At 34.1% G+C, this 26158-nt stretch overlaps 1 protein-coding gene across 1 annotated transcript in view; it reads right to left on the bottom strand.

Moving 5' to 3' along the window:
- LOC150101605 (eukaryotic translation initiation factor 5-like) overlaps positions 1-26158 on the bottom strand; it is a 217072-nt gene that overhangs the window by 15413 nt on the left and 175501 nt on the right. The window contains exons 9-10 of the mRNA XM_090400951.1: positions 22482-22643; positions 4000-4164 (exon numbers count right to left, since the gene is read on the bottom strand). Coding sequence (XP_090257077.1) covers positions 4000-4164; positions 22482-22643 — 327 coding nt within the window. The remainder of the gene's footprint in view (positions 1-3999; positions 4165-22481; positions 22644-26158) is intronic.

Here is a 26158-nt window from a genome sequence, read left to right as displayed (position 1 = left end):
GTCATTCTGATTTTTTTTAATGTTTTTTTATTTTTAAATTCAACCTATTAGAGGAGGATTGTGAAAAAAAAAAAAAAAACCCTCAGAAATGGAGTGAAGAGTATTGTGAAAGGAATCAGAGATGATAAAGGTGATATGAAAACTGAACATTGATATCCAGATGTTTGGAGTAATTATTTTGGAAGACTGCTAAACGAAACAAGTAGTGACAGCATAATGATAGAAAACACTGAACAGGAATACATGACTTTTTCCATTTCAAATATTGATATTATTGAAATAGAAAAGCCATTAAAAAAACCTGAAATGTAGAAAGGCAGCTGGAGTAGAATTATATTCAACCAGAAATGCTCAAATATGGAGGTAAAAGTATTACAGTGGCTACACTGCACAATTCAGAAGTTCTGGTCAGAGTATTGAATTCCAGATGATTGGAGAAGAGTTCTCATTTATAGAAATATTTCATAGTAGTCATCTATCAACATCTTTCTCTTCATACAGAGGAATCATTTTTGGTTAAATTTTATGAAGTAAGAATAGTTAATTGAAATGGATTCTAGACAAAAGCAGACCAGGTCAGAGTAATCAGGAGTGGTGTTCCTTTAAATACATCCACAGCAAAAAGGACTTTTCACTAAATGCTGCTTTCCTGATAAAAGATCTGCCTTGTTTTTCTGAATCTTATCTTTCCATCTTCGCCACCTTAGTCACAGATGAGAGACTGTTCACATTTCTGACATTTGAAACATTTGAGAACTGGAATATACAATCTTATCAGGCATATGTGATGAGAGAGATAAACTTTAAGTATAACTAACATAGTGCAACTAGTACTGGTGTGTATGCATAAGCACAGATGGATAGCAGTTGCATTCAGCAGCACTGCAAGGACAAAGGTACAAAAGCTATTTCTAGAGGTAAGTTTTCCCATTTTGTTAACAAATAAGACTTTGAAATCAATGTGTGTATGAGGTTGGGAGTGCCGAGACCTTGGAGACATCTATGTTCATAATTAAAACTGGTTTCCCTTCAAACAGATCAAACTCAAAAAGTTCAATTAGTTGAAGTCAGTAATGATCTAAAAAAATTGTTCACTTACCTACCAGAATACCAAATAATCCTTGATATTTTTCCCAACACTGACCCTTTCTATAACCCAACCTTCTCCCAGCCACAATGTCACCCTTTCTTCAATATCTTTTTGGCACTACAACAGTGCCAAATGGAATACCTCTGGGATTTCTATTTCTTCGCATGGTCCAATTACTGTTCCCATTCTGGTGATACAAATACCTGGTCTGACAGAGTAAATGAAATAAAGTATGCCAAAGCAGTCAAATATAAATTCGGAACACCTTAAATAGGTCAAATCAAAACCCCAGAGCTTTGTACTTGCCACCTACTCCAACAACAGTCAAACCTTCTGGTCTCTTGTTTCCGTCCTTACACCTCTCTCTCTCTCTCTCTCATCTAGATACTCATAGCAACACTGTATAAAGATAAGGCTGAAACAAATCTCTTAGTACCTTCTTGTGAAATATTTGCAGACAACCAAGGAAAATCATTTCTAGTCTACCACAAACCACTCAATGCATGCTTCATCTGATCTTGTCAGAAGAAGATTGGAAAAATCCTTTTGGATACCAACAAGTCTCCTGGTGAAGCATCCCTCTAGTTGTGGTTAAATCTTGTTCTAAAATTGACATTGATTTCTTATTGCCTACAGAAACCATCATACTTATCTGGCAAATAGCACAGAAAAAAGTCTTTATTCAGTTTCTCCTTAAAAAAGAAGATAAGCAAGACAAACTATCATCCCATTGTCCTCGACCTCAATATCCTCAGAAGTAATGGAGAAAATCATTAACACCAACTTCTTCACTACCAATCAGAAATCTGCAATATGAATTTTAGCACACTCTACAGTATCCCTATTATCACCTTATTCATCTTTGTACACAAGCCATAAAAAAAGTCTGGACAAACTCATGTGATGATGCCTGATATTTTAAGCATTTGAATTAGACACAGGCTTTTTTTATTTTATTTTTTTATTTTTTATTCTAAGCTACCATCTTAGTCTCCTTCCTGTCTTTTTTGGATTATCACCAGTTTCCATTATGATTTCTTTGTCAATGCATGTGCAACCCCCCACCTCCCCAAAAAAATCCTCAAAGAGAAATCTGATATAATGCTCAAATGACAAGCTTCTAGATCTAGCATGTCTTACTGCACCGCCTTGCCATTCTGAAGTGAAATGAAGAAAATTGAATTTCAATGCTACCAAAACAAATTCCTAATTTTCTGGAAGAAAGATCTTACTTCGCTCTTCCCCTTACTTTTAATATAATTTCTGATCAAAATCAATTTTCTCTTCTTGGGTTGACTTTCACATTTAGAATGCATTGGTTCAAGCATCACATCAATAGTTGTCTCACCTTCCAAAATACTTGAAATTTTCTTCCATTCAACACTATGGCTTGCATCTCCTAATGACCATATGATCACGGATCTGTCCAACCTTAGGAAACTGTTTTTAAGAATGCTTACAGCTAGAAGAAACAAGGCACTTTTAAGTACCATGTATAATATAAATACAATATGAAAAACTCGATACACGCTATACTTCATTAAATTATTTCGAAAGAAATACAGTAAACGTCTCCATAGCAATTTACAGAAAGACAGATGTAACAATGCTTTGTTTTCATGCCAAAAACAGGTTCTGCTCACATGGCAAGATGCATGATGATACTTCAAATATCTTACATTCAAATGGAGGGGGGAAATGATATATTATTCCGTTATTCAAATCCATGAAACTGAATTTTTGCTCACTTTTCACCACTATACTAGACAGTAACAATGAATAGCCAGTCGAAGCAGAGAGCCCTTACTTGAAGCTTTAAAGCTTTTTTTTTTTTTTTTTGGTTAAAAAAAAAAAAAAAAAATCAAAGCCTCAGAAATAAATAAGAAATTTTTGAAAATAAGGGGATAAACATCCTTTGTTGTTTTATAGCCAGTAAGTGAAACTAAAGATCGATAACTACGATCTATAAGTTTCATGCTGAAAAAGGTTGAAACCGGTCTGGGTAGTGACCTCTCCTCATAATGTAATGACAGTATTATATCTCCTAGGAGCTGTGTTTTACATTATGAGAAAATATCAAGAATAGTGAGAGAGCTTGCTCCACCTTTACTTCGAATTGCCTTCGCCGATAGTTTTTCGGCATGAAACTTATAGATCGTAGGTATCGATCTTTAGTTTCGTTTCCTGACTATAAAACAACAAAGGATGTTTATCCCCTTATTTTCTATATTAAGGTGCCAGAAAACTAGCCATTTGGCTTTTTATGGCACCTTTTATTGCACCTTTATGGCATTCATATAGTGAAGGTAAGTAAGTTCTTTTCACTAAGCTTTGATATCTTCCAGGTCTACCTACTCACTGATGAGACCTCAAAAAAAGGTTGAAACCAGTCTGGGTAGTGACCTCTCCTCATAATGTAATGACAGTATTACATCTCCTAGGAGCTGTGTCTTACATTATGAGAAAATATCAAGAATAGTTAGGGAACTTGCTCCACCTTTACTTCGAATTGCCTTCGCCGATAGTTTTTCGGCATGAAACTTATAGATCGTAGTTATCGATCTTTAGTTTCGCTTACTGGCTATAAAACAACAAAGGATGTTTATCCCCTTATTTTCTATATTAAGGTGCCAGAAAACTAGCCATTTGGCTTTTTATCTTAAATAAGAAAATTTTATTACTTATTACAGTGGGCAAATGGAAATTTAGAAATATTTCACATGAAATGGGATATCTGTGAAAAGTATGATAATAGGCAAGTTTATTCTAAACTAGTGATAACTAATTGAAAATTGGGATGGATTAAAAGATTACAGGAAATTAATTATGTCATGATTTTCATAGAAAACTCAATGCAGTCACATACACTGTGTGTGTGTGTGTGTAAAAGCAAAAAAAGCAAAAATTACCTTTTTCGACCATTCAAGAATAATTTCTTCCTCAAGAATATCTGCATCATAGAATGCTTTTAGAATACGAGGTACTCGAGACATCAAATTATTGGAATACAGTTTAACCAACTGTTCAAACCCACCAATGAGATAACGTTGAGCTTTTGGGTTGTCATGGGTAAACTGTAAATAAATTTTACAAGTTGAGCAAAATTAAATGTATAATTTCACACACTACATTATGATTAAAGAAATTAACTAATATGTGAGATTCTTTCTGCATAATACATACAGAGCATTTAGTAATGCAAAATTAGCAGAACTTAGTTCTGCCAATTTGTAATAGCTACCTGATAACTTTGACCAGAGGCAAGTTGATATTTAGTCTGCCCAAAGTTACGAGGACCTAAGCAGACACAGTGCCAAGAAGAGCCAATTCATGTTGAAGGGGAGAAAGGAATAAGGCTATACATGAATCTTCACCAGCACGTGAAATCAAATGATTTACACAAAATTTTCCAACTGTTATACAAGCAAAATAGTTGCCACTTTAAAAACTAGAATTTTCATAAAAGAAAAACTAATTTTCTGATGTGTAATAATAAACACCCATCCCACAAAACACATTGATTATCCTATTATCGGAATGGATTTGCCTTCTGCCATGCACAGAAGTGTTGGGGGTCTCACATCTGTGGTTAGACTGTACTTGGTTGTATATTTTTGGAAAGCAATTATGACAAAATATTTATTGCCAAACTTGACTTGACTGAGCTGAAAACATGATAAAAGATAAGGCCAGTAAACAAGGAAAATGATGACTCAGAGTATAAATGCTGAAAATTAAAAATTTTTTTGAAAACCAAGAATTCTACACCAAAAACTAGTAAAATACAGCATGGACAAAAACAGTACACCGAACTGTGACGCTCCCCCCCCCCTTGAAGTATACACTATGAGATGTGCCATTCGACTGCATGCACATTAGTAGAAGAGCACGTGTAGAGTCTACATCATTACATCTAGCTGTAGAAATGGTGTTGATGTTGAATGAAAAAGCGTTTTATTGTTGTGCATTAATTTCATTCATACGGAATTGGTGCAGCAAATGTCTAAGTCTATGACATGTTTGTGAGTAGGTGCATGGTGGGAATACTGTGCATGCATGCTTGCTAATGTATATGAAGATCTGTCCTTCCTCAATAATATAACTTACGAGGCTGGTCTGAAAAGTTCTCGGCTTCAACCATAGATGGCAACACTATCAGCAAGATTTTGTTTTTCTAAGTTGGTATATCTGTCATAAGCATCCATGTGAAATTGCAAGTCATTCTATCAAGTAGTTTGTTTTATACAGCTGTCAGAAGCAAAAGTATTGTCTGTAATGGATAAAATTGAGTATCGTGCAGTTATAAAATTCTTTGTAAAAGAAGGTTTAATGACAAAACAAATTCATTCAAAGTTCATAAAAGTTTATGGCCATTCTTCTCCTTCGTTTCGACAATTAATGGACTGCCAAGTTTAAACATGGCCGTACCAGCCTTGAAGATGATACATGTGAAGGACATCCAAAAAGTGAAACAACACCAGAAATCATTGATCAAGTGCATGATATGGTATTGGATGACCGACGAGTCAAAGTGAATGAAATTGCTGAGATTATAGGCATTTCAAAAGAACTTAGAAATAGTAGGATATATTTCCATGAAGAATTGCAAATGAAAAAAGCTTTGTGCAAGATGGGTGCCACGTTTGCTCACAGCAGATCAAAAAATGCACTCACATGAAAATCTCAGAACAGTGCTTGGAGGTGTTTTATCAAGAATAAAACTGATTTTGTGTGTCGATTAATTACTATGGAGGAGTTTTGGATTCACAGTTACACACCAGAATCTAAACAGCAGTCAAAAGCCGGTTGTTCAGCGTCAAAGAAGACAAAGTCAGTTCCATCAGCAGGAAAGGTCATAGCATCTGTGTTTTGGGATGCTAAAGGCATTTTGTTTATTAATTATCTTAAAAAGTCAAAACAATAACTGGGGAATATTATTCTGATTTTTTTTAATCAGACTAGATGAAAAAATTAGTGAGAAAAGACCTGTTTGCGGAAGAAAAAACCATCTTTCATCAGGACAATGCACTTGCTCACAAAGGTGTTTTGGCAATAGGAAAATTAAGGGATCTGCACTATGAAATGTTGAAACATCGATCCTATTCCCCACATTTGGTTCCCTGTGACTTTTATCTCTTCCTAAAACTCTTCCTCGAAGGTCAGAGTTCCTCTTCGAATCAAGAGGTGATTGCAGCAGTAGAGGGGTATTTTGCAGATCTTACTGAGAACCACTACAGGGATGGGATAATGGCACAGGAGCATTGCTGGAGTAAATGTATTAGTCTTCAGGGAGATTATGTTGAAAAATAAAAATAATTTTGAAATTATAAATTCGTTTTTTCATTGTTAGGCCACGAACTTTTCAGACCACCTTCGTATCTACACATAAGCACAAGGAAAAGTATTATTTATTAAATATACTGCCAAATATTTCAGTTTGAAATTAACAAAGTTTGTCATTGGCCTAAACAACAGTTTTTTTTTTTTTTTTTTTTTTTTTTTTTTTTTTTTTTTTTTACAAGGTAGAATACAAACAATTGATTTATTTAAAATAGTACGAGCTGTGTGATGTTAAATCACTAATAGTGTTATGCTTTCACTGAAGAAAAGGTCAATCATGTAAATAAATTGCATAAATAATTATAATTTATACTATCATACAAAAACTTATGATAGACTGGAATGGAGTTGTGGGAGAAGAAGAGGATGGGAGTGTAGTAGGAAGATACAGACAAGGTAATAGAAATGAGAGATGGGAAAAGGTTAATGGAATTCTGTAAATAAAATAAGCTAATAATTACAAATACTTGGTTTTAAAAATTCTAAGAAGACTATACACATGGTAAAAACCAGGAGATATGGAAAGGTATCAAATTGATTACACAATAGTAAAGCAAAGATACAAGAATAGTGTAAAACATCCATGCACATATCCTGGAGTTGATATTTACTCTGACCACAATCTACTATTCATAGAAATAAATGTGAAACTAAAGAAAATAAAAAGAAGTTATGAAAAGGAAAAAACGGAACTTAGAGAAATTAAAAAATACCAAGGAATTTGGAAATAGATTGGAGAAAGAATTAGAGGAAAGAAGTTTTGTCAAAACTGAAGATCCTGAAAAGAAATAGGAACAAATTAAAGAGAAAATAAAGAAGATTACAGAAGAAGAAATTGGATATATAAGAGCTAAAAAAATAATAATAAAAAAAAAAACTTGGATAACTAATGAAATGATTTCTATGGAAGAAAGAAGAAAATGGAAAAATACAACATAGAACCCTGAATGACAAATTAAGAAGGTAAGCAGAAAGAAGTAAAGAAGATTGATTTAAAAAACAATGTGAAGAAATGGAAAATTACCTGAGAGTGGGAAGGTATATGATCTTTTTGTATGAAAAAGTAAGAAGCATAAATCACAAGAGAAATGGAATTCGAGCTAGAGGCAGAAAATAAGAATGGAGAAATCATAAATGAAGAAGATAAAATCCTAATGAGATGGAAGGAATACATTGAATATCCATATGACAAGGAAAATAGACCAAATGAGTTACCATTAGAAGATATAAAGAAGGTAAATGAAGATGAGCTAGGCCCAGAGATTTTGAAAACAGAAGTAGAAATGGGCATTAAAGAACTAAAATGTGAAAAGGCAGAAGGAATAGATGAAATACCTGCAGAATTCCTGAAACAACTTCAGAAGAAAGGAACTGAAGAAATAACCAAAATAATAAATTTAATTTATAACAAAGCAGAATTACCAAAAGATTTTATGACCTTAATATTTATACCTATACCAAAGAAAAGTAATGCAGTGAACTGCAAGGATTTTAGAACAATAAGCCTCATTTCCCATATATCAAAAATACTTATAAGTATTCTAACATGGAGAATTATATCTAAGGTGGAAGAATTTCTTGGAGAAGATCAGTTTGGTTTCAGGAAGGGTAGGGGAACAAGAGATGCGATTGGACTGTTAAGAATAGTAAGTGAAAGAAGTGCACTTACTTCTTTCACTTTGGAAAGAAGTAAGTCAAGGAAATGAATAAAGAAGTTAATCTCTCATATAGATTTTGAAAATGCTTTTGACTTTGTAAAATGGTGGAAGTAATGGAAAAGATTGGTATACATTGGAAAGACAGAAGGCTAATTATTTCACTATATATGGGACAAACTGCCATGGTGAAAGACATATATGGTACAACAGAACTAGGTATCATTGGACGAGGAGTAAGACAAGGCTGTTCTCTGTCACCAATTTTGTTTAACATGTATTCCGAAGCAATGTTAAAAGAAGCACTGGAGAATTCGGAAGAAGGAATAAAGATTGGAGGTAGACAGATATTTGCAATAAGATATGCAGATGACAAGGCATTATTATCAAATACTGAAACAGGACTACAACATCTGTTGAACAGATTACTGGAATCCTGTATCAATTATGGAATGAAAATTAACATAAGAAAAACAAAAGTAATGAAAATAGCAAGGAAAGAGGCAAATATGGATATCAGACTAAATGGAGAAAAATTGAATCAAGTAAAGACATTTAAATATCTAGGAAGTATGATTAACAGTGATGGAAGATGTAAAAGTGACATAAAAGCAAGAATTGTGATGGGAAGAGATGCCTTTAATAGAAAATGGAATTTATTCAGAAGTAAAATAGACAGAAACCTAAAGAAAAGCTGCTCTCTATGCAGCTGAAACTTGAACATTGAAAAAAGAAGAAGATTTTGGAAAGCTTTGAGATATGGATTTGGAGAAGGAAGGAAAAAATCAAATGGACAGATAAAATAACTAATGAAGAGGTCTTAAAAAGAGTAGAAGAAGAAAGAAGTCTGTTAAGGAGAATAAAAAGAAAGGGAAACTGAATCGGACATATTCTGAGAGGGAATGGAATCAGAGATGCCATCGAAGGTAAAATAGACAGAAAAAGACCAAGAGGAAGAGTAAGGAAAACAATGCTAGATGATATGCGGAATGGAGACAAGTACATAACCCTGAAAGAGAAGGCTCAGAGCAGAAGAGTGGAAGGAAAGTTTTTGCTACTAAGAGGAGAATCTGCTTGATTGTAAAATACTCAAGACAAAAACTTAATTTATAATATCATACTAAACAGATGAGATGTAGTATCCAGATGGATTCTTCCGACCCGTCTTTCGAAATATCATAATTGGCCTTGATTTAAAAAAAAAAAATAACGATATTTACAAAGATAGAAGATCCAAGGAAACTATCTAGATACTACATCTATCTAAAATAAAAAAATAACGATATTTACAAAGATAGAAGATCCAAGGAAACTATCTAGATACTACATCTATCTAAAATAAAAAATAATATTTACAAAGAAGATCCAAAGAAACTATCTAGATACTAAATCTATCTAAATGATCTGTTTTGTATGATAATATAAATTACACAATTATTTGTACAATTTACTTACATGATTAACCTTTTCTACACTGAAAGCATAACACTATTAGTGATTTAACATCACACGGCTTGTACTATTTTGAATTGTTTGCATTCTACCTTGTAAAAAACTGTTGTTTAAGTCACTGATGATAGTTTGTTAATTTCAAACTGAAATATTTGGCAGTATACTTAATAAATAATACTTTTCCTTGGGTTTATGTGTAGATAAGTTATAATACTATGGCACAAGTTTCCCTCAAAACCAGAATTCACTTCCTCAAGGTCTAGTTCTTTCTCGGACTTCCATCTAAGTAGTCATGTAAACAGATGGACTTGCAGGTTACTTGAGACCTGAATTTGTCCAAGAGAAACCTCTTCACAACAAGAAGGTTACTACATGGCATGTGGTTTCCAACCATCACAAAATTGGGCTTTACTTCATTGAAGAGGGTGTAACCATGGCCTTGGATAGTGAATGCTACACTGATAATGTGTTGGTTCCGTTCACCCAGGATTTGCATAGGATATTGTGTAAAAAACATTCCATGTCGTGCACAGGTATTCCAACAAGCTGGAGCAACCTGTCACATAACAAGTGGTTCTAGGGCCTATTTATGAGAGCACTTCCCTGGGAGGCTCATTTCAAGGTTCACAGAATTCCTGTACCCTTCACATTCTCCTGATCTCATATATCACTTGATGCCTCTGTTTGGGGTATGTTGAAGGAATGGGTATTTCACCATGACCTGCTTTCAAACCTTGAACTAAGAGATAAAATTACACAATATGTTCAGCAGATGTCCCCACCTTTGTTCTCCAAGATGACAGAACCTTCACATGCGATACAAAACCCGTCTTGAACAAGGTGCCCATTTTGAGCAAGTAATCTACCGTCATTAAGACTTTATTCAGCCAAGATTCCACTGATAGTTGTGGATGTACATATGTGTAAAAAAATACTTTGTTAATAAACCAGTTTGCTCCACCATAACACATATTGCAGTTTTTTTTTTTGTTTTTTTTTGTGGCATACAGTACAGCAATCCCTCAATTAATGTGCTCTTTTAAACAGACGCATTAATCAAAAATGCACTAATAGAAAATAATAACCCATGGGAAAAAGTATAATTCGTTCCTCAAATTTCTTTTTTGACCCTTAATTTTTTTTATAAAAGAATTATGGTATATCTCAGGGCCTAGTTAAAGGAAAACCATGAAGCTGAAAGACAATAAAACATATTCAGAATATAAATTTATTATTGTACTATTTAACAAAGAATTGAGCTAACGTAGTTTGGCAGGCATTCTGTTTCTTTTTTCAATGACTGACAGTATGGCCCTATTGCCTCTTCTGCCAATTTTACTGATTCTCTCTTCATCAGGGTCAGCCTCTAAACATTATTGCTAAAAAACTTTAATTTAACGAAAAATATTTTCAAATTGTTTCTGTGAAATCTCTTTGGGCTTGCCAGTGATTAAATTTTCTCCATATTACTCAGAATCTTCCCACTGTGTATTTAAATTCAGCAGGTAGGAATCACTCAATTTCTCAGACTGAGATTTAATTAACTTAGATTCATTTGAAAATCCTCTAAAATCATTTGCACAATGTGGAAGAATGTGCTTCCAAATGGCTTGCATATTGCTAGCAGTAATTTCATTCAACTTTGTAACTTTATAACCAGGCTGAGATTTCTCTGATTTGGCGAGAAAGTCTTGGAAGGCATTTGCTTCCAAAAAAGGCCAGTTTCATTGACATTAAATATTTGTTGGTCACAATAGCCCCCCCCCCTTCTTCCACAAATTTCTTCAACATCACTAGATAATTTGTGGCCACCTCATCTGCACTTGCAGCTTCACCTGTGATTCGAACATTATGTAGGCCATTTCTCCTTTTGAAATGCTCAAACTACCCAGAACTAGCGTGAAATTCTTCTTTTCCATTATCGATAGCCCTTTCTTTCAAGGTTGCAAAGCTTTTGAATGAGGTCAGTGCTTAGCAGGATCAGTTTTTGGTTACAATCTTCGATCCACGTAGAAAGAAGTCTCTCTAATTCAATCATTATAATACTTGGATTTTGAGTACCTGCATGCATAATGAACTTTAAGCAGCCTTGCCTTTCTCTTTGCAGCAGCTTTGCTTAAAATTGCTCTTATAGCTGATTCACCCATTTTTGTGTTCTTGTCCTATCTTTGCTCTGGACTCACCTTATTCATTTTTCTTCATTATTTCAAGTTTTTCTTCCAATGAGATTACTTTTCTAACTTTTTTCACACTTCCACTTTTTTGCTCACTAATTCTTTTATTCATGATTAAAGGTTGGAATAATACTTCAAAATAAAAAAAAGTAAGAAAAACAATTGCAAAGGAGGCACGAGATATGATCAGCAAAATACTGTCTAATTAGCAGATGACAAATTTTGGAAGTAAATTTGGTTACAGCCAAAAATGTTTTAAATTGGTCACATCAAATTCCTGCCATGTACCCTCAAGGGATGTACAGGATATGATAGTACTACATGAAAAAAATTTACATCATTACTAACTTCCTATCTACCATTTTCCTCCAAATCAGACTGTTACTTGTCAAGACTCCACATTATCAGATCTTATATTTCTATCATCTAAGGCACTTTGTACCGTATCAATCCACCTATATCTTGGTCTTCCTCTGGGTCGATTTGCTGCTAACCTGGCAGAGAACACTTGTTTTGCTAATCTTTCTTCGCCCATTCTGTTTAAGTGACCAAACCACCTGAGTTTTAAGGTAACTCAATTATTTCATCCTGGTGAGCGATTTTTTTTAAAATAGTTAAGCCATAAAAATATACAGAATAGATAACAAATGTTTAAAATATAATATTTATAGGCAGACTAATCGAATTTGGGTATAGAAAAAAAAAATGACGTGCTAATCGAAAACGCATTAATCGAGAGACTGCTGTATATAATACAGGACCAACAGCATGATAGCAGTGCTGGCTGTTTTGTGAGAATCACTATTAGATGGTACATTGCACAAGAATGACTGAGCTGCCACATGGTTAAGATTTTGTATTAAGAGGAGGTTGGTTGATTTGAGATTAATCGAGAGTAATTTATATTTTGCTTAACTGCCTATTTTACGAGAGATTTTGAGGTGAGAAAGCAAATTTGTTGCCAAGAATAGACTGGTTACCAGCAATTTTAATATGCCATTTGTGAAAGGCATTTTTTCAAAAACTGAAAATGTAATTTCTGCTTAAAATATTTTAAAATAATGTTTATGTATTTTTGTTTGCAATGGTGAATGAAAGTGAATGGAGAGAGTTGCAAATTCAGTTTTGTGTTATATGTGAAACTAAATTTAGCAATGAATAAGCAAGAAGTATATTAGAACTTATTTTTTTGAAACTTAATATCATTCCTAATGTCAGATAATACACAATTAGCAGAACTTGGTAGGTAATGGAGCTACCCTGTATCCAACCAGAAAAGACTAAATATAAAATTTTAATACTGAAGAATAATTTTGAAAGGAATACCTGGTTGTACATTTTTCCATAGGCAAGGATGACAAAATTGGAGCTAAACTTGATTGAGCTGAGAACATGTAGTAAGAGAATGAATGTTGATGAAACTTGGTAATTGAACAAAAGCATTAGTCACAACATCACCAGAAATTGTTCCTACTTCCCATTTAGCTATTAAGATGCTTCATATTACAACGTGAATCTATTCTCAACCCTCTTCTTCCAAATTAGTATCCAGAATTGGAAAATTTTAACAATCACTTGAATAATGTAGGAATGAAAACTGTTCCTTTCACTTGGTTAGTCCCACAACATTTTCACCTTTTAATGAATTTTCTAATTAACAGCAGCACATAGGCCAGTATTTATCAGTACACAGGGTCTAAGCCACTGAAGTTCTGGGAGAGAGGAAGAAGGCCAGATATAATATTTAGTTGAATTTTACATTAAATCAATCTCACACACATGAAATCATATAGCATATTTGTGCGGATTTGGCATGGGACCAGAGAAGGAACTTATTAATATTCTTTAATGAGCTAAATGTTAGCATGGAGCACTATCTAAAAATTCTTTGATTCTATTCCCAAAGAGAAGTCTCTTTCAAAAATCTTCCACTATAACAAACTCTTCCTGTAATCCTTATGAATCTGCTATGGTGAGTCAACTATACTACTGTTTACTTCCCTTTAATCCAATGTGCAGTTTGCCAGTCTTGTTTGCTAATATGATGGCAGCATACAAACAGTTCTACTCCAATGTTGTTTAAAAATTTTATAACAATGCTTTATTTGTTATATAAACCAGTAAAAATTTGCTTATGAGAGAGAGAGAGATGATTTTTATCAGATTTCCTTAGAAAGATTAAGATAATAACTTCACATGAAGAATTTTTATCTATTGTCCACATGTTTACACTAAAAATGCATTTTTATCCCTTCATCAATAGATGGAGTTTTGGAATCCACAATATGGTTATGAAATCAATGTGCCATCATAGTTACGAATCTAAAAATGTCCTAACCAATTAAAAAAAAAAAAATAAATATATATATATATATATATATATATATATTTATAAAAATAAATTTAACTGACTAGAACCCGAGAAAGTATAACAAAAACCTTTAATACATCACAACTAGTTTCATCGATGATCCGACTTCTTCAGGTGAAAAATAAAAACATAAGACATAAAATAACACGGTAAAAAATGAACTTTACAGCTTAATAAAAAGCAGAATAATAACAGTCATATTTGAATAGGTGACCGCGTGCTACCGTTGGCATGAGTAGAAGGTGTGCGACAGCTAATTTTTGAGCGCCAGTACTGGATTACTGCGCTATGGGAATCGGGTAAATTGTAGCTAAGATTATTGTTTAAATGTGAAGGGTCCAGAACTATTTCTTTTGATTCGATGATTCTTCTTTCGAATTCATCCTTGCAAATATATAAATTAGTAGTGCGTTCCCAATCAACTTGATGTGGCTGTTCTTCAAGGTTAGAGTTTGCCGAGAAAAGGACATGACTGGAAAGGGCGCTCGCTCGTGCTCTACTGTAGGAGATGTCACGTCTATGTTCCTCAAGACGAAGTGAAACAGATTTGTCTGTCTGGCCAAAATAAGGTCGACCACAGTTGCACAAAACTTTATAAACACCAGGAAAATGCAGATGGTTGTGTTTTGGTCGACTCAGAAAAGAACGAAGTTTTGGCAGCGTAGTATAGTCGGTCTTTATGTTGAATTTTTTCAGAATCTTAGCTAGTTTTGGGGTAAGAGTGCTGATAAAAGGCAACTGTATATGAGTGATAGGGTTGGAGTCATCTTCTTGTCGAGGATGTTGGCGTGGTCTCAAGCGTTTAGTGATGTTACGAGACGAATATCCATTATTTAAGAAGGTGTTTTTCAGGAAGTTAAGCTCTGTTTGAAGGTCTTCTTCTGTGGAAATGAGACATCTTGCTCGATGGGCGAGGGTGGAGATGATGCCCAGTTTTTGAGGTGGGAAGTGATGAGAAGAACCATGTAAATATCTATCAGTGTGGGTGCTTTTTCGAAAAATTGAAAATTTAAGACAGTCAGGAAATCTACTGATCTTTAGATCCAAGAAGGGGAGAACGCCGTTAACCTCTAGTTCAGATGTGAATTTAATGTTTTGATGTTGGTTATTTAAATGGTTTAGGAAGTTTTGCAGTTCCTCTAAACTATGTCCCCAAATAAGGAAGACGTCATCGATGTAACGTAACCACAGTTTAGGTTTCAAAGTAGCTGAGGAAATAGCTTTCTCTTCAAAATCTTCTAGAAAAAAAATTAGCTAAGACTGGAGATAGAGGGCTGCCCATAGCTAAACCGCTAGTTTGTTTGTATATTTTCTCTCCGTAGCAGAAATAGCCGGAATTGATGCAGTGAGTTAGAAGAGCGAACACTTTTTTAGAAACCTTGTCCTTAAGAAGACTCAGAACTTCATCTGTAAGAACATTCGTAAACAATGACACGATGTCAAAACTCACCATTCTGTCCGAGTCTAAAAGATTCAAATTTTTTATTTTTGAGATGAAATCTTCAGAGTTTTTGATGAAGGAAGAAGAATTGCCAACTAAATGTTTTAAAGAAGCTGCAAGATATTTAGACAGATTGTATGTAGGTGAGTCAATCCCTTCCACAATAGGTCTTAAAGGGGTGTCAACCTTATGGATCTTAGGCAAGCCGTACAACCGAGGACTGAGGGGATGGAGAGAGCGGAGAGATAGTCTTGTATGCTAGAAAGTGATCCCACAAGAGAACTTCATAACCGTACAAACAATCTTCTGAAATCAACTTCTGAACTTCCTAGACATACAAGACTATCTCTCCGCTCTCTCCATCCCCTCATTCCTCGGTTGTACGGCTTGCCTAAGATCCATAAGGTTGACACCCCTTTAAGACCTATTGTGGAAGGGATTGACTCACCTACATACAATCTGTCTAAATATCTTGCAGCTTCTTTAAAACATTTAGTTGGCAATTCTTCTTCCTTCATCAAAAACTCTGAAGATTTCATCTCAAAAATAAAAAATTTGAATCTTTTAGACTCGGACAGAATGGTGAGTTTTGACATCGTATCATTGTTTACGAATGTTCCTACAGATGAAGTTCTGAGTCTTCTTAAGGACAAGGTTTCTAAAAAAGTGTTCGCTCTTCTAACTCACTGCATCAATTCCGGCTATTTCTGCTACGGAGAGAAAATATACAAACAAACTAGCGGTTTAGCTATGGGCAGCCCTCTATCTCCAGTCTTAGCTAATTTTTTTCTAGAAGATTTTGAAGAGAAAGCTATTTCCTCAGCTACTTTGAAACCTAAACTGTGGTTACGTTACATCGATGACGTCTTCCTTATTTGGGGACATAGTTTAGAGGAACTGCAAAACTTCCTAAACCATTTAAATAACCAACATCAAAACATTAAATTCACATCTGAACTAGAGGTTAACGGCGTTCTCCCCTTCTTGGATCTAAAGATCAGTAGATTTCCTGACTGTCTTAAATTTTCAATTTTTCGAAAAAGCACCCACACTGATAGATATTTACATGGTTCTTCTCATCACTTCCCACCTCAAAAACTGGGCATCATCTCCACCCTCGCCCATCGAGCAAGATGTCTCATTTCCACAGAAGAAGACCTTCAAACAGAGCTTAACTTCCTGAAAAACACCTTCTTAAATAATGGATATTCGTCTCGTAACATCACTAAACGCTTGAGACCACGCCAACATCCTCGACAAGAAGATGACTCCAACCCTATCACTCATATACAGTTGCCTTTTATCAGCACTCTTACCCCAAAACTAGCTAAGATTCTGAAAAAATTCAACATAAAGACCGACTATACTACGCTGCCAAAACTTCGTTCTTTTCTGAGTCGACCAAAACCAAAACACAACCATCTGCATTTTCCTGGTGTTTATAAAGTTTTGTGCAACTGTGGTCGACCTTATTTTGGCCAGACAGACAAATCTGTTTCACTTCGTCTTGAGGAACATAGACGTGACATCTCCTACAGTAGAGCACGAGCGAGCGCCCTTTCCAGTCATGTCCTTTTCTCGGCAAACTCTAACCTTGAAGAACAGCCACATCAAGTTGATTGGGAACGCACTACTAATTTATATATTTGCAAGGATGAATTCGAAAGAAGAATCATCGAATCAAAAGAAATAGTTCTGGACCCTTCACATTTAAACAATAATCTTAGCTACAATTTACCCGATTCCCATAGTGCAGTAATCCAGTACTGGCGCTCAAAAATTAGCTGTCGCACACCTTCTACTCATGCCAACGGTAGCACGCGGTCACCTATTCAAATATGACTGTTATTATTCTGCTTTTTATTAAGCTGTAAAGTTCATTTTTTACCGTGTTATTTTATGTCTTATGTTTTTATTTCTCACCTGAAGAAGTCGGATCACCGATGAAACTAGTTGTGATGTATTAAAGGTTTTTGTTATACTTTCTCGGGTTCTAGTCAGTTAAATTTATTTTTATAAATGTATACATCCCGAGTAAATCCTAATTTCAACAATATATATATATATATATATATATATATAGGTAATTTCCTCTCCAGACTGACTACCGAAAATAGGTTAGATATGGGGGGGGGGGGGGTTAACAGCAGGAAAAGTCGCCACACAATTGCTAATATGATACGTCACACACAAGGTGTGTGACGTATCATATTAGCAATTATCTGACAAGTAACAGATTGATTTGGAGGAAAATTGTAGATAGGAAGTTAGCAATGATGTAAGTTTCTCATGTAGTACTATCATATTGTTTACACCCCTTGAGGGTATGTCAGGAATTTGATGATGCTGAACTTCATATATTCTGTGGATTGTAATAAATAAAAGTTCTGAATCTCATCAACCACTTCCATATAGTCATGGTTTTCTTCATTTGAAATTACAGTTGTGATAGTACGTTTCCTCAAAAATCTTGTCTCAAGTTTTCCAGACAACTTCCACCTTGAGTCTTGCATAAATAGGAATCATAATAGCAAGCTTTCTTTGAAAAAAAAAAACAAACAAACAAACTAGATTATTTATCATTCCAAACACAAGATGAAAATGATATAGTATATGGCAGTTAAAGAATTAGTCAAGTCCTTTACAAAATGAGCCTTATGCATTTGAAATGTTACATCTCCCAATAATCATGGCTCGAGAAATCCACTCAACCGCTCACCACAAGGGAATAAACAGAGATAAGTGACAAATGAATTTTCACCCTTGTTCAAAATGCATTTGACCCCCTCCCTCCCACTTAATGTACTTTTCTTCTCCTTTAAAACATATCATCCACTGTCATGTTATTTGATCATGAATGGCTGCCAACCAATGCATTAGAGAAGTTTTATTTCCAAAGAGTTAGAAATGAAACTTCTGGATTTGAAATCCTTAATTTGAACACTCCAGCATTCTCTTTTAAAGAATTGCCGAAACATCTCCTTTAAAGTTCAGAACTTTTTCTATGTGAAAGACTGTTTTTTTCGTAGTAATTAAAAACTCAACCTGCCGTATCCCCCCCACCTTCACTGTCTTCTTCTACCTTTCTTTGTCTAGTGCAGCATCACAGTTTTTGTAAACACATTCCACACCAGTCCTTTATGTCATCTATCTATTCTCTGTATGGTCTACCTCTTCTGTTTACACCATCCATAATACCAAACATGGATGTTTTTTATCTTCCGATCCTCGCTCATTCTGCAGATGTGTCGAAGTAATTGCAGCTTCCGTTGTATAATCTTCTGCATTAAATTTTCCTTTGGTTGTATCTTCCAATAGAGCTCTTCATTCTTAGTATTCTTAGAATCTGCCTGTTCTTTCAAATGCCAAAATTATTTTTCTCAATTCCTTATTACCCACAGAGTACACCGCTAAAGATACATGTTTTTAGTACTCTTATTAATCTCATTTGCATGCTGATCACTTTACTTTTCCAGATGTTATCCATGATCTTCAGATTTGTTCTTCCCTTTATAATCCAATCCTGATCTTTATTTCTTTTTTTAAAAACCAAGCCACATGTCATTTTACTTACCAAATATGTGAATTGTTCTACATTTTCTATACCAATTCCACACTTGTATCTTTTGTTTCATGTTCTTCTCAAATACCACTGTTTCTTCCAAGTTCAAATCTCTTCCTCTCCTCATTTAACAGTTTGTGTTTTCTGTAGTTCTCTTTCATCTTCTTCAATAATAACAATGTCAACTGCAAATCTCCGATTGTTAATTCCCACTCCATGTACTGATATTCTTTTTGCACCTTTTTTTCATTTTGTTCATTGCTTTTTCTAAACGTGCGATGAAAATGCCTGGGTCCACCTGTCTTGTAACTCTACTTGTTCTAAACCATTTCCCCAACTCATCACCTATTCTAACTGCTGCAACTGCCTTCTTATAAAAATCTTTTAATATAGCTATTAGTTTTTTTTTGTCAATTCCATAGGATTCTAGCACTGCTAATGTCACTTTCCGGTTGATACTGTCAAGTGCCTTCTGAAAATCAACAAAGCAAGTATATATGTTTTTGTTTTTTCTCCTATTTTTCTCTGCTGTTAACCACATTGTCAAAATCTGTTGAATTGTACTTCTATCTTTCCTAAATCCTGCTTGCTCATCTACAAGATATGCTTCCTAATTGTATTCTCAATCTTTCTGTCAACATCATCACCACCTTACAAGATGACTTGTCATAGCAACTATAATTTTTACATTCTAGTTTATTTCCTTTTTGTATAATGTCACTAATATCGATTTCACCCGTATTATACCATATTACATAGCTGGTGCATTTCTGTAACCATACTTTCACCACCATAATTAATCATTTCTCCAGTGATATTACCAGGACTCATGTTTTAGCCGTCCTATTGCTTTTTCTACCTCTCCTCTTAAAATGTCCATGTCATACTCATTACCTGGCAGTGATATCTGCTTCAATTCTTGAATCAGTTTCCCAACTTCATCTAAATCTGATTTTCCTTCATATAACTCACTACAGTATCTTGTCTACTGCTGTATAATTTTATCTTTATCCATCAATACTTTGCCTTTTTCATCTTTAAATGTGATCTGTTTTGGTTGCCACCTTCTATTAATTGTTCTAATCATTTTGTACACCTCCATACTGCATTGAGTTTCTAACCATTTCAATTTATCCATTCTGACTGCTTTTTCACCTCATTACACTTTCTTCTATATTACTCCTCTATTTGTTCTGATGTATCCCTTCATCTCTTCAACATTCTCCTCCTGTACTAACTTCAGTGTTTCCTGTCTAATCTACTTCTTGATCTTTTCTTCTGGTACTGTTTCTTCAACTGCATCTTCTATCGCCTTCATTACTCTTTTCGCTCTTAGATTTGAATTTTTTTCTTAATCCGCACTTTAGTTTCTCCTTGAACACTGTTCTGTTGTTATTGTCATAACATAATTGATAACTTTTAAACATTTTTCTTTCTATATGAAAGACTTCAAAAATATCCTTTCAAGTTTCAAAAATCTGCTCATTTCTCTCAGAATATTACAAGTTCTTTTCACTCCACGATGCAAAACTTTTGTAATGTGTACAGTTATTAAGCGATAGAGCCACCATTATGTGCTACAATTATGGCACCTTGCTTGAAAGCAGTAAATCTTGTACACTTGACATGTGCAAGAAAATATTTATATCATATATGCATTTAAATTAAATTGCAATTATTTCCCATATTAATCAAATCAATGCATTCATTTAGTTCAATATTAAACTTACACACACACACATATATATATATATGGATGACATGTAATAAACAATTTATTCTTTAAAAAATTTCACTTCTCTTGCAATATAATTTCATCTACAAAATAAACAATTATAAACGCAAATTAAAATTAGTATAATCTAATTAAATACTGCAGTACATCTATATATCTTAGTCCTCAAACACTTTTTCCCCTTAAGTAGATGTAAAATTGTATAAGTTATTTTCACAACATAAATTAGCTTAGTGTAATTAAATGCATGAAAATTTTACATAATGCAAGTTCTTTTTAATACTGCTATTAAAAATAAAATTATCTTGCAAAGACCAGATCATGGAACTGAGTGCAATGAAAAGTGTGTGGCTCCACATTGAGTGCTACCTACTTTGTTTTCTTTATTATCTTCCCTGTTAAATTGTTATTCATGGATAATATATATCAATTCACTCTTCATTATGAATGAAAGAAAGCAGAAACTGGGTTGTGATGAACTGTGCTGTGGCATACATTTTAAACCCATTCTATTTGTATATAATTACCTGTAATGTATATCGAGAATTAAAGAATGTATTTTGTTTTGTCAACGTAATATTTAGAGTTTTTTTTTTTTTTTTTTAACTCTCACTTATAACAATACTTATATAAAGTCTTATTTCTGGAGCCCTGTCAATGATGATCAATTTATTGTTCCTGTGTTAAATCAGAGTTATTTCCATAATTAAATGAGTTAAATAATTCAGCTTCTTCTCGTTTAATCAAAGCTTACATTCCATTCACAGAATAATCAAGAACAGTTCCTATCAGACTTCAGATATTATTCTAATCATTTGATCTTGTACCTAATTCTTTCTTAAAAAAATCCATCTTTCCTGAACAGAAAATATGTATTCCTCCATGTCACTCCCACTGTGACATGGTTAGCAAGGCCTGTCTGTGTGTCTTCTGCAATGCTAACAGTGCATCATATCAACCATTTTAGTAGGAAATGAACATTATAACAAATGGACAGTTATATCATATATTCCCACATACTTCAGTTGTGTGTGCTCAATTATTTCCATGTATAGATTATGTGTAGAGCTGAAATGAGGAGGAAGATATCAACTATGAACACCATGAAACAAGTGGTGATGATACAACACACAGAAACATACAAAAATAATTTGAAGTGGAATTCAAAGACTGCAGAATAGTCTTCAAATTCTACTAGAGATAACTAAGAGTAATGTCCGAAGAATCATTAATTTCTGTTACATGCTGTACTATCAATTTTTCTTAGCAATAAATTGGTTTAGCTAAAAATTCAAAATTTGGTTATTGAATTCTAACTCTGATCCATCAAAAATTCCATAATAAACATGCATGAATCCCTGTGTATTCGTGTGCGTGCGCACACACCCACACTTGAATACGTGGGATAATTTTATCTGGCGAGTTCAGTTATTTCTACTTAAAATATAAAATAAAACAAGTTACCAAGTAACTTAATGGAAACTTACAGGAGACAAACATCAGAAAAAGTCTAATATGAGGTATGGCACAGATGTTTTTGAAGGATGTTATTTTCTATTGATTTCTGGTAACAGAAATATTAAATCAATAAAACAACTGCTCAGGTACTAAAAGGAAAAATTACTTAGAAATGTTTCTTTGAATATACACAAATTACTTACCCGTAGAAAAAGAATTCTGTATGTTTTCAATTGCTGGATAATGTTTTCATTTAAGAGGAGTTCACAGAGCACAAGAGGAGCTTTATCTTTGATATCTAATCTTTCAGCTTCGCCAACAATTTCTTTTTGAGAGGTATCCAGGGTGTTTGATTCTTTATGTTTCTTATAAAAAAATATTAAAAAAACTTGATTTACACTTACAATATCAGCACTATCAGTTTTTATTAATAAACAGCTGAAATATTTTAAAAGATCACTTGGAAATCAACTTCTGTCAGTAAAATTTAAAGAATTCTACTGAATTTTTATATATATATATAAAATGCACATAATGAATAATAAAAGTAAAAACTATAAAACTATTTTGAATAAAGAAATATCTCCAAGTTCCAACTCAACACCTAGGAAAATAAACCCAACATCAGAAGAACTGTCAATATAAGGAGTATTAATGGAAAGGAAATTGAACTTGCAGAAGAATTGTAAAAGTACCACGTGGACATAAGAGACAAAAATAGGCGAGATCTTACTAAATAAGTATGGGATGTTATTTTCAGGCAATAATGATCAAGGAAAGGAATGAGTAGCAATAGCATTCAACACCAAGCATGAAGATAAACTTCTCAATTGGAAGGCAGTTTCAAGTGGAATTATGTGGACAAACTTCAAAATGGGGACATTTTGAAGTTTGTCCATTTGTGCCTGTGGTTCCAAGGAAGAAGTGGAAGAATTTGGATGATTAGAACAAGCATATGACAAAGAAAATGGAAAAAATGGTTCTTGTTGTAGATTTGAACAGCAGAATAGGAAATGAATCCCACCAGGCATATAGGAACATTTTATGAAAATTTGAAGAAAGCTAACAATAATGATAAGTGTTTACTTGGACTTCTGCTCAGAACACAGACTAGTCATTACTAACACCACATTTCAACATAAAGATGTGCACAAGTTTACACAGAAAGAAGACACGAGAAATAAGAAAAGCCTCATTGTTGATAGTGATATCATCATGCTCCTTCAGGATACAAGAGTGTACAGAGGATTTGAAATTGGTAGTGACCAATCCTTAGTACTAAGCAAGACAAAAATGGATACCACATTGAAAAGAACAGTATATAAGAAAGTTAAAAAAAAAATTAAAGTTGAACAGGTTTTACAAGTAAATTTTAGACTCGACTACACAAACATTATTGGTAAAAATTAAACAAATTGAAAACAAGAACCAAACCTTGGAATCTCAGTCAAACTCTGAAGAAGCCATTGACTGATTCAGCTAGTGAGGCATGTGGTGAAGTTGTCTGTAAGGAGAGAAAAATAACACCATAGTGGACACAAGAAGTTAAAGCAGTAGTTCTGGAAAAGAAGAACGCATACCAAAAGTTCATAGCAAATAAGTTGGCAGATGCACTAAAAGAATACAGAGCAAAATGTGTCATGGGAAGACTTTGGTAAGAATACAGAAAATAAATATCATGGTGGAAGCAAAATGTTCTGCAGACTACCGAAGAAGAATACTTGGTTAAACAAACCAAGCAGTGATAGAACCATACTAGAAAATTTTCAAGAGGAATGCAAAGAGGAGTACATATCAATACTTGAGGTAGAAAAAGCTGTCAGAAACTTGAAATGTGGAAATGCAGCTGGAGTAGATGATACTTATTTGACCAGAAATTATTGAGTGTGAAGGTATGAAAGTTTTGCAGTGGCTACACTGCATAATTCAAAGGGGCTAGTCAGAAGGTCGAATTTCCAATGATTGGAGTAGAACTCTCATAGTACCCATCATCATCAAATTCCTGACATGTATCCACAAGGGGTGTACAGGATATGATAGTACTACATGAAAAATTTACATCATTACTAACTTCCTATCTACAATTTTCCTCCAAATCAGTCTGTTACTTGTCACGACTCCAACATTATCAGATCTTATATTTCTATCGTCTAAGGCACTTTGTACCATATCAATCCACCTATATCTTGATCTTCCTCTTGGTCGTTTTCCTGCCAACCTGGCAGAGAACACTTGTTTTGCTAATCTTTCCTCACCCATTCTGTTTAAGTGACCATACCACCTGAGATTACCTCTGCTAACGCATTCCTGGATGCTGACCATGTCAAGTTCTTTCTTAATATCCTCGTTTTTAATATGATATTGCCATTGACATGCCTCTAATCTTTCTCAGGATTCTCATATCTGCAGTCTCTAGTCTTTGGTCAAGTGCTTTACTTCTGACCCAGCTCTCAGATCCTTAAGTTAAAACTGGTTTGAACACCGTCTTGTATACAGCTAATTTAGTATTTCGACTAATTTCTCCCTTATTCCATATGAATTTTCAATTGACTTCCTACCATACCAGCTTTGTTGATTCTGTTGTCTATTTCTATATTTAATTTACCATCTTCAGTAAAAATCGTGCCTGAAAGTAGCTGAAATGTTTTACTTGTTCCACAGGTTTCCCGTTCACAACACAGTTGACATTTTCAACAATTCTACCTATTTTCATTGTCTTTGTTTTTTTAATGTGGACCTTCACACCATATCTATTACAACAGTTATTCAATTTAGTCAGAGAATCTTGCAAACTTGTAGCGGATTTATTTAGAAGTATAACATCGTCTGCATAAAGCAAAGAGCTGACATTAACATCTCCAATTCTGATAATATGTTTAATACCACTTTCCTTCATAATGTGATCTATAAAGATAATGAATAACAGAGGGAATAATGCACATCCTTGTCTCACACCAGATTTAACATTAAACGATCTTCCTGTACTTCCTTCAATTCTAACTGCTGACTTACAACTCAAATAAAGACTAAGTATTGCTTGATATAATGCCCCATTGATACCATATAACTGTAGCATATTGAACAGCTTCTCTCTTGGCACCTTGTCATATGCCTTTTTCAGATCTACAAAACTCAAATAGAGATCTTTGTTATATTCCCATGTTTTCTCAACTATTTGTAGTAAAGTGAAGATCTGATCCTGACAGCCTCTATTTGGCCTGAATCCAGCTTGTTCTTCACCAAGCTTTTCTTCCACAATTCTTCTCAACTGTTTCTCAAGTATACTTGCATAGATCTTGCCAGGAACACTCAGTAGGGAAATACCTCTGTAATTCTCACATTGTTTTATTTCCCTTTTTATATATGGGTACTATTAGAGCTCTACTCCAATCATCGGGAATTCGTCCCTCTCTCCAGGCTTTCTGGACTATGCAGTGCAACCACTTTAAGACTTTTATACCACCATACTTCAGCATTTCTGGTCGAATATCATCTACTCCTGCTGCCTTTCCACATTTCAAGCCTTTGATGGCTTTTTCTACTTCATGTATGGATAAGTATTCCTGACTGTATGCCTGTTGAGTGTTTTTTTTTTTTTTTTTTTTTTTAGCACTGTGCTATCACTGCTTGTTTCATTTAGCAATTTTTCAAAGTAATTACTCCATACTTCAAGAACATCTTTTTCTCCCCTTTTCATGTCACCTTTATCATCTCTAACTCTTTTTGCAGTACTCTTTCCTCCATTTCTAAGATTCTTCAACAACCTCCAAAATACTTTGCCACCTTCTTGGTATTTATTTTCTATGCCAAAATCCTCCCATGACTTTTATTTAGCTAGTTTTGCACAGTGTTTAACTTTCTTACATTTGTCTCTGTATTC

This window comes from Typopeltis vanoorti, chromosome 11 (genome assembly GCF_054136105.1).
Source record: "Typopeltis vanoorti isolate ZY-2024b chromosome 11, IOZ_Tvanoo_1.0, whole genome shotgun sequence".
Classification (NCBI taxonomy): Eukaryota; Metazoa; Arthropoda; class Arachnida; order Uropygi; family Thelyphonidae; genus Typopeltis; species Typopeltis vanoorti.
Note: the sequence above shows the minus strand (reverse complement) of the source record. Positions and strands in the feature narration are given on the sequence as shown.